Source organism: Drosophila subobscura, chromosome O, assembly GCF_008121235.1.
Source record: "Drosophila subobscura isolate 14011-0131.10 chromosome O, UCBerk_Dsub_1.0, whole genome shotgun sequence".
Classification (NCBI taxonomy): Eukaryota; Metazoa; Arthropoda; class Insecta; order Diptera; family Drosophilidae; genus Drosophila; species Drosophila subobscura.
In genome coordinates, this window is record NC_048533.1 from 7,567,287 (window position 1) to 7,582,212 (window position 14,926).

General features: G+C 39.7%; 1 protein-coding gene across 1 annotated transcript; it reads right to left on the minus strand.

Annotated features, from left to right (window-relative positions):
• Window positions 1–12,941: 12,941 nt before the first annotated feature.
• Window positions 12,942–14,315, minus strand: LOC117896419 (atrial natriuretic peptide receptor 3). Its single transcript, XM_034804736.1, has 3 exons — window positions 13,499–14,315; window positions 13,254–13,437; window positions 12,942–13,152 (listed from the first exon to the last, which is right to left on the minus strand). The coding sequence occupies exons 1-3, from the start codon at window positions 14,025–14,027 to the stop codon at window positions 12,942–12,944; spliced, it is 924 nt and encodes a 307-aa protein (XP_034660627.1). The 5' UTR covers window positions 14,028–14,315.
• Between the last annotated feature and the right edge of the window lie 611 nt (window positions 14,316–14,926).

A 14,926-nucleotide genomic window follows, 5' to 3' on the forward strand; every position in this document is an offset into this window, starting at 1 on the left:
CTGTTTGAGGCTGGCATGGCATTCACACAGCTAAATGGATAGATAGTTAAATGGATGGATGGATAGCTAAATAGCTGAGGGCCGTGGCAGATGGCAATCATAGGGAAATCTACCCAGTTTGACTTCTGGCTGCAGTAAGGAAGGCCTTAGAAGTTGCTTCAGTTTGTTATTGAAGGAGACGGAGAGCATTTCCTTTTGAAATTGAAATTAAATTCCTATTCCTTTGCCGCCCAGCCACTTTTGCCACTCATCTTTATATGCAGCGCGGACATTTACATTAACATTTTATTCAGTCGATTCTGGCTTACAGTGCTCTGCCCTGAAATCCATATAAATTGTCAATAAAGGAGCAAATGACTCAAATGAAGTTGTCTGGTAAAAATGTTAAGCATCCTCTCTGTCCCTTTCCTTATCCGTTCCGATTTTCCCTCCTTCCGGAGGACTGGAAATGGCATCAGATGAAAAAAGCACTAAGGGAATGCCATCGAAGACAGAAAGATAGAGAGAGAAAGCTGATGAATGACAATGTTGATTGCACCGGGCAAGGACATCAGCCGGAACCAGCACAATGACTGGCCACAGACACTGTGGCACATCACGCATACGCCACCGTTGCTTGCCCTTTTCCCTCTGTCTGAGTGAGCGAAATGTAAACGCATTTAAATCATTTCCTTAAGTATCGTTCTTATTGAAATTAATAAATAAAAGACACTGCATAAAAGACTGTTAATGCTTCCTCCACCTCCCTCTCTGTCTGTCTGCAGACAGAGGTTTTCCTCTTCCCTTATATTGCATTGCCCATACGCAACGTTGTCTGAATTCAATATTTCCCATTGCTCTTTAGCTCCCTATGGCTGTGGATGAGTATGGGTGTATGGGTGAGCATAGCTCCAAGCAATAACTGTAAATGAAAATAGCAAACAAGGAAAACAGAATCTTTATTATTGCAAGTGGGAGAGCAATCAGTGGAATAGGGAATACTCTATTTATTCTGCACAGAAAGTAACACCAGTGAATGTTTTCTCCAAAGAACTGCATACGCTCCACAATTTAATCACACGATGAATACTCACCTTAAAAATTGATAAATTTATTCAAATTGAACTGCAAAAGCTTATATTAAAATAGTTTTAGAACATGAACATGAACATTTCTTGTGCCTAACAATTTGTAAATCTTCCACTTACACCCCAAACTGACTTACATATTCTCTGTCAAGTTATCTCCGGCTTTAGTCTGGCAATATGCCACTTCAAAGGGATTCCACAGCGTGTTCCGGGGAGAAGGGAGAACACCAACTATAAAATCTCACAACCAACTCGTTTACAACTCGTTGTCTAGCAGACATTTTTATCAGACTACATGCTTCTGTCTGAACAATTGTTGTACTTATATGCAGAGATAGAGATAGAAAGAGAGATTTAAGGAGTTGCATATGACAGAAAGGACAGGACATCGCTTGGATGTGTTGTGGACTTTATTGTTCAATTTGTTTGTACGTGCTGTGTAATTAACTTGAGCTCTGGATGGATAAATGACTCAACAGCATCGCCTGCTGTCAGATTGGAACTTGATTTTCAGGATTTTCTTAGGTTTCATTTTACCCTATTAGTACTCTGCCAGAGATTGCTGTGCAACTTTTCAACGTAATTAAAGCAAATAACTTTTCAACAAGTTGGCGAGAAGAATCTATATGGGGTAAAAGGCGGAACAATGGCAGAATTTTATAATTAATTCTATTTGCATGCTTAATCAAAAGGTTGCTTCTGCCTCGTCTTTCACGAAAAGTTTTCCACAAAACTTTTCTTTCCGCACTAACCTAATGTGCTGAGCACACTTTTCCAGTCGGCTGGGGTCTTGGGTCTTGGGGTATAGTCTATCAAAACTTTTAGTTCTATGCTTGAGAAAAATTTGGTGCAACCTTTAGGCAGCATTTTCCATCACTGCATCTCTGTCTCCTTCTCTCTGTGTATCTCTGTGCCCCCGCTTAGGTGTGTTCGTGTCAGTTGTGGCAGCTTGGCAATGGCACTGTGGCTTATCACAGTTCCCACTGTGCGAACCGCATCAGAACATCACAAACTAATACGAAAGCCCCAAAATGGTTGCAAAATATGACTCTTTAATACACTGCAAGGGCATAGGGGAATGCTCTGTTAGGGTATATTGTCTATGCAGTGGAGCCAAATAAAGATTATACTCAGAAATAAGTAAGTCTCTTGAGTATTTATAATAAGAATAAGAATAAAGTAAAAATGATTTCTAAAAATAAAATCCTTCCTTTTTACAGCTTCCCACTGAGATAAGTCTAAATTTCTTTCAAGTGAATTTACAGTTCGTTAGTTTCGACCAAATTTGATTGCCAGCTCCACTGGTTTTTGTGTTTCACCAGCTGAGCAGTGCTGAGCAATGGCCACATCTGGTGTCGGCATTATTACCCAGCTCTCAGTCCTGTTAATGATGCACTGCGGCGGTCTGACAGGCAGTTTGGCCATGACACCAACCACACCGTGATACGTCGGTCTCCCTTTGCACCCCCTCATCCCAAAATATCCCTCTGCAACAGTTCTTCCCTTCTGCTTCTCTGTCTCTCCCACATGGATGAGAGCTTTGTGAAATTTATAGTTTTGGCACTTTAACGATTTAAACCGCACTGCTGTGGCCCCAGGAGAAACAGCAGCAGCAGCATCAGCCGCATGCAAATAATTGAAAAAGTCATCTACTCTGTGGCATTATGGATTTCTTTTTGGCCAATATGCCTACACCATTTGGTCAGCCAATTAATTAGTCAAGAAAATTGAACAAGGCTGCTACGGTTGCAAAAATATTTTCCATAGCTTGCGGTGGCTGCAAAAATTTCTCGATGTCTTTGGGATAAATTCGGCAGAAAAATTTGACCTGGCAAAAAATTGGCTAAAAATTCCAGTAAATTTTAAATTTTTATATCAGGCAGATCGAGTGCAAAAGAAATATTTGCTACAGTATGCATACATATGTACATATGTATGTATATGTACATATGTACGTACATTCATATGTACGTGTATTGTATGCACATTTAAATATATTTTTTAGCAATTTTAAATTCAATTGCAATATTAGCAAAATCAATGAGAAAATTCAATATTTTTCAAGCTGTATGACCTTATGGCGGAACAACTAAAAAAGTGAATTCCGGTCGCCAATTAAAGGTGCACAAAAAACAACGCGGAGAGCCAAAATGTCTGCTACACTTTTTGCCCGACTTTGTTGTACATTTTGTGGCGGCTGCCTTTGATTGTGGAAATGTGCATCTGCTAACAAAAAATAATTATATAATTGATGAGCAATTTGTGCGCCGATTTCGTTTTAATTTGATAAATTTCGGTGCGCAGGAATCTAGTGGGGGAGTAGGTAAGAAATTAGGTGAAATGTTGCCCATATTTTATGGAATTATTGAAATGGATGAATAGGTTAAGGAGACTCTGCTACTCCTTCTAACTTAAGCTCTTTTAAGGGGTGGAGTTGCAGGCCCTTTAAATAGGTTACGGTCTGGGGTGGGGCTGTCAACAAAAACACAGAAAAACTTGTCTCACATTTTCCTGAAGACAGCTTTAGTGTGTGATTTTCCAAATTTAAATAATTGATTAGTAACTGGGGTTCAAACCGGTCAAGAGCTGCTCGTTTGTCATATTGATAGTCTTGTTTTTTAGGTAAATATCCATTTATTCTGAATTAAACCAAAACAGCGCAGTTATGCAGACATATTAAGTGTCACAGATGCATAAAGGGAACCATTTGGGCCCTGCCAGAGTACAAATTGGGGTTAAATTTAATTGAATTTATGCTTAACTTTTGTGTGCCCCAGCTGAACGGTTGACTATGGCTTAGTGGTGGAAAGGAAAGTGGAGGCGTTCTACCCCAAACAAACCCATACCATGGCTCACTTCTTTTGTCTTCCCATATGCCACCATTTATCTATCTTGGTGGCTGCAGCCTCTGTGGGACGCAAAGGCCTGACAGCCGCATAATGAAAAATTCCAAAGATGACATTGGGATTTTGGTTTGTGGCAAACAAGATTATATCTACTTATATACAGTCTTCTCTTTGAAAACCACATAAGGCCACAGCAGACAATCCTGGAAACTGTGAAAGTGTATTGCGAAAATTGAAACAATGTTTCTAGGCTCGTTTGAAATCGATTTCTTTTTTCCGAAAATGTGAAATAATTAAAGTTTAAAGCACCCCAAAGAACATCTCTGGCAAACAAAATATTTTCATTTTTATTCAGATTTAATCTACTTTTTATGCTTGTTAAATATGCATTCAAATAAATATAAAGGAATTGTATGGTTTAATTAAAGTCAGATGTCCACAAATGTTTACTAAACTGGACCACAAAACTTTTGCCGCCTGCTATCTAAATGTTATAGTTACATTATTGTGTGTGTGTATGTACACATATCTGTTATCTAAAACTTCTCGCACCTTGTCAGAAAATGTTACAATTGGAGTTTAATTCTGTCTCATAAAAAATTATTAAAACGATGGCGTGGCTGGCAAAACTAATTTGCATACATGGCAGGCAGTCTCTGTTTGCCCAGAAAGAGATGGAAAAGGTTGGTTACTGCCATCAGGAGTGGGTCCTCCGGCATTGTGGTCTATTGTGCTGCCAGTTAATGAGGTTTACCGTGCTCCCTCTGCAGCTCCATGCTACAGGCAGTTGCATTTAATTCTGCGTACTTTTGTTGCCACAACTTGGCGGTCTGGTACACTGTGTACTATTTCATAACTCAAAACTCAGCAAATAAATGTACAAAATTTCCGTTTTTTTATTGAAAGAATTTCCTTAAAGGATATGAAGTGCAATTTGCACTAAGCTCATTTTCAGTTGAGTGAAAATTGAATGAAAATTTGCAACTTTCTGACGGCACCAACGGATAATCAACTGCAAACATGACTTTTCACTCAGGGATTCTAATTGTATGCATTAAAATGAAACTTTTTCCTATTTTCACACGCTTTGTCCCCCCTCTTACTGTTGGGTGGGGCTTATCTAAAAGTTTCCACCTTAAGCGACAAATCATTTGGAACAAATTAGTTATTTTAGACCTTTTTCAGAGTGCCAAAAAATTGAATAGGGAAAATTACAATAGCAGCGAAAATGAACGAATTCAATTAGGGATGAAAATGAAGCACCGTTCAAGTTGCAAATTTCCGACAAATATTTGGAGAACTTAATCCTATTTTCCAGTCGGCAAAGTGCTTGCAAACACAATTAGTCGAGAAATATCTTACATTTTCCTTGGAGTCAAAAGTATTTCACCCTGAACCAACAAAAGTTTTCCGGGTGTCCGCACTGATAAGAATTTCATTTGATGGTTTGATTGTTTCAGAAATTGAAAGGCAGAAAAATCATTTGATTTTTTTTTATGGATTTTGCAGTCACGATTTTCTGGGATTTTGGCCAAGCAATTTTTCGCACGGGGAAATACAATTTTCCGCTGGCTGACGGGCGACAGCTTTCCACACGCGCTGACAGATGCAGGTGCCAGTGCTAAAAACTACGCGTACATATATAATTGACACGTGAAATGGTGCGAAAAACTGTCGTTTTGTTTCAACGAGCGTATAAAAAATTACTAAAATGGAAAAAGAATGTGTTAAATGGAGACCACTTGAAAGCGCTAAAGAATTTAAAAGGCATTGAGCTACGAGAAAGGGACAAAGTCGAACGAAATCGGAGGGCAAGCACATGGCCCCCAAAATAATAAATTATGTTGAACGCAGTTTTACTGCATGCTTGCAGGGGTAGTGTGGGATTTCCCTGCATTTGTGTGTGCTTTTGTGTGACTCTGTGTACGACTTTTCTGCAAGCTGACGCTAAAGCCAAGGCAAATAAAGGCAATACAGCAAAACGAAACGAATAGGAAAACCCCCGAAGAATGGAAGCGGAAATACAACGCATTTCATGGCACTCTGAACAGAAAAATGCATTTAGGTGGCATATAAATTTCTCACACTCATTCACAACAGCCGCAGACAGTCAGACAGGGTCCTGCTAAAGTCGAAAGAGTCTCTCTGTTCGGTGATAAGTGTCAGCGCCAACAATGTTTATACACAAGTTGATTGTTTTTTTTTCCACTAGTTGGGTAAATTTAAAGCCTGAAAAGACGACGAGAAAAGCATTCTGAACTTTTGTGCGGTGTGTTAATTGAGTTTGGGGGTTCTCTCGCCTCTCGCCGAAAGTAATGAAGTGGTCATGCAATCACTTTCTATGGTTTCCGCAAGAAAGAAGATGGGGGCGAAGATTGCTGCTGGGAATGCAGCAAGGAAAGCGTGGTAAGAGGCTGCTGGCCAAGGCAATTAAAAAATAATTTGCATTCACTTTCGCAAACATGAAGGATGAAAGAGAGAGTCTCAGATGGAAAAGGCAATTTAGGGTAAAGTGAGTAAAATTAGACATTATGCACAAAGAAAAATTATCTAATTTTGCGGGCAAAGATTATCCAAACTGTGTAAGGGATATCTAATCCTATAAATCTCTTTGTTCCTTTAACCAACAATTAGGATATATGCCAAACAATTCTTTTCTGTATGAAAGAGTTCATACTTTTTAGGGAATTCCATGGGGAACCATATTTTTGGTGAGACGAATCTTTTATATATTTTTTTACTTTGCTTTAAGGCTGTTAAACATATTTTTTATGGAACTTTCCTTTTCCAAATAATTTGCAAACTCAACGGAGCGCCAACGAAAACCTCAGCGCAAAAAAAAAACATTTTATGGCCAACGTCAAGTTGTGGCCACAATTTTTTTCAAGCATGACTGCCCGGCCACTCCTTTGGGGCCCGCCTCCAGGAGGTGCTTCGTCGTGGACCTGAGCACAATGTTAACGACAGGCGTGCGGACAGGATGGGGCTAGGGATAGGAGTGCGATTGGGGATAGCGATAGATACACAGAGGGGGAAAACAGATACATGCGAGTGTACCATACATGGAAAGTGCCACGGACAATGCAAGGCAAAAGCGCAAAAGCCGGTAAACAAAATAAAAGAAAACAAAAAAGAGTAGACGAACGGAAACTAAATAGGGTTAACAAGCCCTCTGCTTTCCGGCTAGAGGAAGAGGGTACAGACCTAAAATCGAAAGCTTGTTATTTTATTTAATTGCATGGCCAGCATGGCAATTTTCATATTTGTACAGTGCCAAGGCACACACTAAAATAAATGGAGCAATTGACTAATGTGAATGTGTTTGCGCAACATGCCTAACTACCTTCACTCAAGAATTGTCCAACGGACACCGAAAACTATGGATTTTTCCAACAGATGTCGGCTTATAAATTGTAGAGATTAGTAATGGGTAAGAGCCTGATTTATCAGTATGGTATATCAATTTTTTGGTACATATTTAAAGTACCAATAAATTACTGCTTTCTATTTAAAGGATCATTTTCGTCACGTTTCACTAGATCGCTTTCGATTTTGTTGATTCGCCTGGCGCATTCGTAATCGCCAAAAGCCCATTCCACAAATTACACAGTGAGCAAACAGAAAATTCGTGCTACGTGACACGCAGCGGTCTTTATTGTTTATTTACAACTGAGTGCAATTTTCATTTGTGAAAAGGAGAATGAAATGTGTTTACCCTTCGCACATTAGCAGACGGCAAAAGGTGGAGGTCTGTCTGAACTAACTTTTTCCTGGTTTTTCTGCGGTTAGCCACGGCTCATGCTAAATTAATTGCGTGTGCGCCGGTGGTGCGGAATTTACCAATGATTTTCGCTCCAGGTTTTGATTTATTTATGCGTATTTGCAGTTAATGTAAAAACATTATAATTTAACTCGAATTTGTGACAAGTTATCAAAGTGTGTAAAAAAATGTGAGATGTTAAAATCATATAAATTATTAAAAAATAAACAACTATTAATTATAGCTAAGGTATCTTTAGTCTGCTTGTTTCAGGAGAGGACGTTTCAACAAATAAATGGCAATGGAAACAATAAAGTTATGTTTCACCAACAGATATCATGCACTCAAGAATTGTATTCATTACACTAAAACAGGGAGTAGCCCAGTTTAATTTTAATTTGTATGTGGCTCGATTCGACTCTCAATTTGTTTAAGCAAAAAAATCGACTATGACTGCATTCGCCTAATGAAACCAGAAAAACTAATTAAACCTCCCAAAATTTTAAATTTTGCCAATACTTATTCCCAATTTTAGTGTGGGTATTGTTAAGCTCAGCTAAAATTGCTTTGTTGTTTTATTTTGCCAAGCTAAACTCTTTTGGAATTATTTTTCAAAGCTCCTGGCTCTGAATTGTACATATTTATATCCAACAAATAAAAAGATAGGGAAACATGCAGACTTGCAACAAATATTGCTGCCAAGCCGAAGGCGTGGTCCTTGGAAAATGCAAAATTTATTTATTTATTTTATTTATTTAATGTCTTTCAAGGCATTACCAAAACGATTTCTCTTTTGGTCCTCTTCTTGTGCTCTAAGAAGATTTATAATCGCCTACATTCAATTCACTGACTAACTGCAAAGCTGCAACTTTTTCTTCCTTTCAAATTTGTTTGTGTGCTTCAAAGTTTCTTCTTTGCAGCTATGACTGAGATTTTCTTTTTCTAATTAGGCCTTAAGAGGCGTAGTTTTATTTTTGTTTTTTGCTGAAGAGTTTAAGTTTTTTTTTTATTCTCTGGCCGTCGATATGGCAGATATATGCCAGTGGGCAATCCTAGGAGGTAAAAACTTTATCCAAGTCAAGTAAATTATTTTGTGTGCACACTTTGTTTTTTAAATGGAAGACCAATTGGATTCAAAGTGCTCATTTGAGAGATATGTATTTAAAAAAATTTCATGTCGTTTTTCCTTGTGTAATTGTCTGTAATTAAATCCAAGTGTGGACCTATTCGTCACCTTCTTTAGCCCACACCTTTCTACAGTTAATCGCTCCTGCATTGCTACAATTATATTTAGACATTTAGCTTTCTCTGCCATTTTTAGTGCCACCGTAAAAACAAAACCCACCCATTTTCCTCTTACGAGAAGTTGTATTCATAATCGACTGTCACTTATCCCCCGCACTTCCCGAAAGTATGCAACAGTTTTTGTCTTGGGTTCTGCATGGAATAACATGGACACTCCGCCCTCGTATTTCCGCTGATGGTGGGACGAACCATTTTGCAAATGAAAAACATGTCTGCTTACATATTGCTCTCGAATGTAGGTCTGGGAAGTCTAAGGGATTTTCCACGGCACATTGAACATATCCGTAGCACAGTCTAAAACATTGTTTGTTCGTCAAACGCAGTGACAAGGTCTCCGTTTTTTTCCCTCCACTCCGTCTTGCTGTCTCTATCTCACTATCGTATCTCTCTATCAAGTCTTATATGCAAACATTTGTTTTACCCTTTGCCCAACGTTTCGCTTCAGCTATCCTTTCTTTCACACATTTTTTTCTGGTGCTCACTTTGCTGTCAGACTCAGATGCCTTAAAGCTGCTTGCTGTACTCGTTTGTCGCATGAAGATGTCTTGGGGTCTCTTAAGCTCCAAGTTTGCTCATACTTGTGGGAACAATTAGGGGATTCAACTCGTCGCATGCATTTTGAATCAGTGTGTAAAATTGCAACATCAATTTCAATGCAAATACTTGAAGAAGTGACAGAGTCTTGTAATGGAGAAATTTGTTTGCATTCAGCAGCTGAGACTGCTGCCCAAAATAGTCACCATCATCATCCTCCACAAAATGTTCCCTTGACTAATTGTTTTTCCAACATTTCACGCAGACAACTTGTTACGAAAGTTTATGTCATAAGGCGGGCAAAAGTTGTCCTTCCTAATCAGGCAAGTTGGTGATAAGAACACGCTCAGTAGAGAGAGAGGGAGGCAACGAGAAAGCCTTAAATGATGGCTGAGAGCTTGAGAAATCCCTATTAATCACAGCAAAATGCAAAAAGCAATTTGGTATTCTGGTGTTCTTAACTGTTAACAGCTTTTGGCTTTTAGGGCAGCACCAGTGAGCACGTGACGTTGGCCAAATAGTGGTGAGAATCGGTCCTGGTCCACGTCCGTCTGGCTGTCCGTCCGTCTGTGTGTGGGTTAGCCACATATGCACTTTACTTTTTGCGGGTGTTCCCTGGAAGCCAAAAAATGTTGAACAACTCGCAACAACAGTAGAAACTTTTAAATCCCAAGGCATGAAGGAAAAAGTCAAACACGAAAACAAGTGGAAAATGTTTTGCTGAAATTTCCAATTATCACAATATGCCAAAGTAAAATGTAATTAGATTGCTTTTGGAATATTGAAATGTGTGTGCCTGCTGATTTAATTACGAACGAATTCAATTTTATTTCCAATTCGATTCGATTATATTTTCAATTTCGATTCCGTTTGGGGCTGCCATCTGAGGCCCAGTCAGGCAAATAATGGCTAATTGCAAATGCACTTAGCACCCAAAATACGAGTTCAGATGCAGAAACGAATGCAGAAACGTACAATCCGATATATGCTCATTTGCATGCTGATAGTACTTGGGCACTCGCAGTGCCTTCTGCAACATGGCCTACAACATTCGACTCTGATTGAGCAACTTTGCTTTGAGTAGGGGATCTTCGGCTCCGGAGCTCCACCCAGACTGCAATGGCAATCTAGTGCCTCATGTGTTCCCACTGAAAGCCAATCCAATACTCAGCCAAGCCACTTTGTTTGCATTTCCTGCTTGCGAATAACTAAACGAAATTTAGCGAAAACTCTCCAACAATCGTTGCCCAAAGTTGTGCCTTTCTTTTTGTTTTTTTGTATTTAGTTCAGGGTAAACTTTGGCCTTTTGTTTGGATTTCTAATGCAGGGGGAGGCATACAGTTCATTTTTTGAAGGGTAATAAATATTCAAAAATCAATTTTAGAATGTTGTTATGAATAAGAAAACCCCAAAGGGGTTGTCGCAATGTCTTCCCATGACAATCTATAGCAAAGAATAGATTTCACGAGCTAGAGATTCTTATGGAGCTGGAAAAATTAAATTCTTACTCTAGTCTACCCAAAAAATAAATTTGCACTCCTTTTATTTTTGTGTGCGTTTAATTAAGATCTCAAGTGTTTTGTGGCACCAAAGTTGCGGTTTGCAACCAAAATAAATTGCCCAAACATTGGGGCATTAATCGTGCACTTGTGCTCCGTACTGCCGAGGCTAACTGCCAACTTATGTAAATTTATGACTCACTTTTGGCTGTCCCAAAAAATAAGTTAGTTAAATGGCTTTTGTTGTGATGAAGTAGCCTTCTTTGCAGACAGGATCCAAACCATTTAAAAAGGACCTGCTAGTGCTGCTCTGAGAGCTTATCTAAGCGAACTGCAATTTTTGAAACAATGCAATTCCAAGGAGAGTGATTTATGAGCCATGCATTGCTAAGTGATTTGCATCTATTGTGAAATGCTCTTTAAAGTTTCGCTAGTTTTCCGCTTTCTGTTGAGGTTCAACTAACGAGAAAAATACGAGCTACTTTCAAAGGCAAGTCACATTTTAATTGTTGTTGCAGGCTGCTGATGCTGCTGTTTTTCTTATATATGACCCCCTGAAAGCTGCTGTGACGCCTTGCTACAGTCGAGTGCCAAGGAAGGAATCAGCCTGAAATGGCTGCTAAGAGCGGAAAAGATGGCGACGATGCTTGCATGGCAATGAGTAAAGCAGCCAACAGTTTTTTTACAGCTGATTGAGGATGCTTTAAAGATGGTATTAAAACCATATTTTGTATTATGTCATCAATAATGACATAACATACTATGCTTTTTAAATGAATTTCCCAATAAATGATAAGAAAACAAGGAAGGAAAAGACCCTAGGGGGTTCCCAATTGTAGTTTTAAATCATTTTTATGGCTGGCAATATAGTTTGCATTCTCCCATTGCATCATGGTAAATCCCTGGGTAATTCGAAATCTTTTGCCATAATTCACTGATAAATCGACTAAGTAAAAAATGAGAATCAAATAAATATACTGCAAAATTGCATCAGTGAAAGAATATTTCTTTTGCTGCCTTTATTCCATTGTGTCCACACATCCACTGATCATTTATCAAAATCGCAGCTTTTCCTTGTCAAAGTTGGATGCAATCAAGCAATTGCTTCGAGGTATACGTATGCCACATGCCGCATGCAGCGAATTATTCAATATTTTTCTTGTATTCTACATTTTGTATTTGCAATTTGTAATGCTCTATAAATCCATCAATCATTACATTCACTTGGCCACTTTAATTTCCACTGGATTCGCGACAACTTGAGTCTCTCCCACACTTTCACTTGATTGCACTTTTCCGCAGTTTTCCGTCTTGACTGTTGTTCACTTAACGGTTTATCGCCGGCTTCTGGCGCCATTTCAACAGAGGGGACCGACACGAATGAGTTTTGGTCCTCGTTTCGATACCGATATCGATATGCAACCGGCATTTTCGGCCAGCCAAACAGCTGTGGCAAGCTGCACGTGGCATCGTCATAAAGCTCTTGCCAGTGGGGTGGCTGGTCCTAGGGGAATGTGGAGTGGGTTTGTTTATCTTTTTAGACTTGCGGAGAGAGACGGTTATAAAGTTTCAAGGCGCAGATAATGACAATTTCAGAGTCAAAAGATTGTTTTTTTTAGATTACACAGCTCCTGATGCATTAGATTTATCAAATGAGATCAGAACCGCATTTTAGCTCTAAACATTTTCCCATTTATTCCTGTATTTAAATAACACGTATACGGAATGGTACCCTCGTCCTGCACGGCTTTGAAAGCTTGCTAAAATGTAGCAACATTTTTGGGTGGAACTCCTAGCTGCACTCGCATTGGTTGCTGTCTCGGCTATGCCGATTTGTTGTTGAAAGTCTTAACATAACTCTGTTCGCAACGCTTACATTAACATGGCAGATTGCAGACTGCAAATAACATGGAAATTCACTGTTGCTATCTTACTCACTTGAATGTTTATTGCCAATTTCCCGCCGCATTTCCTCCGTGCGATTTTTCAAATGGGGCTCCAGTGGAAACTGTGCGAATGTCATGTTTTCGTTGCGCATCTGTTTGCCCAGGGATTTCATCATGAGGAAACATGTGTGCATCCCAGCCACACTCCGCTGGCCATCGCGTTCGTAGTAGAATATGGAGTGGGACCAGTTGTGCCTGGAAAATGGTGTGAAAATTAAAAGGAAAATGAGTCACAAGCAGCGTTAAAGGGATAAGCTCGGAGCTCTTTTACTTTTCTGTTTGCTTTTACAACTTACCGTTTCATTACATTTATAGTTAGCTCAGAGATGGTCTCAAAGCTGACCATTCCCGTGCGCAGTAGCATATAGAACTCGTCGTTGCAATCGGTTTTCTTCTGCTCAAAGTCGTAAGTGGATCCACCCACAGAGATCAGGGGTGTGCCCTGGCTATTAAAGTATTTTGTAATCCGACTGACAGCAGCTGCAAATAGTTTGAGATTCAGATTAGCTAAAGTTCGGGTTAGAATTTAGATGTCTCTCACCCAGGGAGTAGTCACAAACAGGGCCAAAGATCACCTGGGCACATTGCTTGATGATCCCATCCATGGCCTTGATCACGCCCAACGAGGCATCGCACTTGGTGTCATGGGCCAGCCACTCAAAGTCAATGTGCGGTGGAATCAGTGCCTTGGAGCGTATCTGCTGCTCGGCCACCTTTAGGATGGGTAGCACTCGCGGCAATGAGGCCTGATACATGTTGTCATCCGGCAGCAGGACCAAAGCGCGAATGGTGCAATTTTTCCCGTTTGCATTGCATATGGATTCACAGTCACGGGCCGGCTCAACCCGACACTCGGCCTGACAGCTCTCCAGGGTAAGGCACAGGCAGAGCAGCCCCAGTAGGAAGAGGAACTGGCACCCGCCCATTGGGGTATTGGTTGCACCTGTCGTGGGGAGGACTGAGGCTGGGATTCTAATCAAATCAAATGATTTGCAACAATGGTGCTCGTCTGCTGTGTCATGATGTAATCCCAATTGCCTATGAGCCGCCTTGAATGAGCTCATTTGCATAGTCCTTCCTTAGTGTCTATAAGTTTGAGCTGGAACTGTGGTTTCCTTCTCCAATTTCTCATCCAACTTCACTCAGTTTGCCTATCTCTCTGTCTCCCTGATTGCTTGAGGACTCTTGTGACAGCTGGCGGCTAATTAAGTTGCTTTGATTGCGCGCATAATTGAACTGAAGTTTTGCTGCTGCATGTTGCTCTGGGGTTTCAAATGTGGTTGGATGTTGAGGGTGCTACTGCTGCGGTTCCTGTTGGTGTGAATGAAGTCATTGAAGTCATTAGCAGTGGCGCCTTCTCTGCGGGGATGTATACATAAATCATTAAAGTTTTAATGGCCTGCCCTTGAGGCAAGAGTGCGTTAATGGGCATGTCGTATGCTTAATTTTGCGAGCCAAAAGATAGTTTTAAGCGGAATTCTGATGAACTGTTCAGAATTTGATTGCTATTTATGAGGGTGCTATTTAAACTAATTAGGATCTTCTTGTTTTCTAAATTCTTGTTCTCTTCATAAGATATACGAACTATAAGCTATATAAGTATAAGAACAACACCAATATCAAATTAAAAAAGCACTTTTCTTCATGATTGTGAAAACTCCCATTTTCTTTCAGGTAATTCCATAATTAAATATCGTAAAATCTACTCATTAGCAATGCCTGGAAGATCCCCAGCCATAAAAATCAATGTCTTTGCCCATCATAAATATCTTTATTTCCCATTGCAGCTATCACATACTTAAGTAAACAAAACAGTTGATTGATAGCCAAGAAATAGGAAACTTTATCTTCAATTGAACTGCAGTTTGTGACATTCAAAACTCCAAGTAAAGAAATTCCTCCAGCTGTAATCACTATCATGTACAGCCAAATATATGGGTAATAAACTGTTCGCTTGGGACTTTTACAG

Coding starts and splice junctions, on each gene's coding strand:
- LOC117896419 (XM_034804736.1), bottom strand. CDS start 14,027: ATGCAAATGAGCTCATTCAAGGCGGCTCATAGGCAATTGGGATTACAT. Junction 13,438..13,498: donor TGTTTGTGACTACTCCCTGG/GTGAGAGACATC, acceptor AACTATTTGCAG/CTGCTGTCAGTCGGATTACA. Junction 13,153..13,253: donor ACTATAAATGTAATGAAACG/GTAAGTTGTAAA, acceptor ACCATTTTCCAG/GCACAACTGGTCCCACTCCA.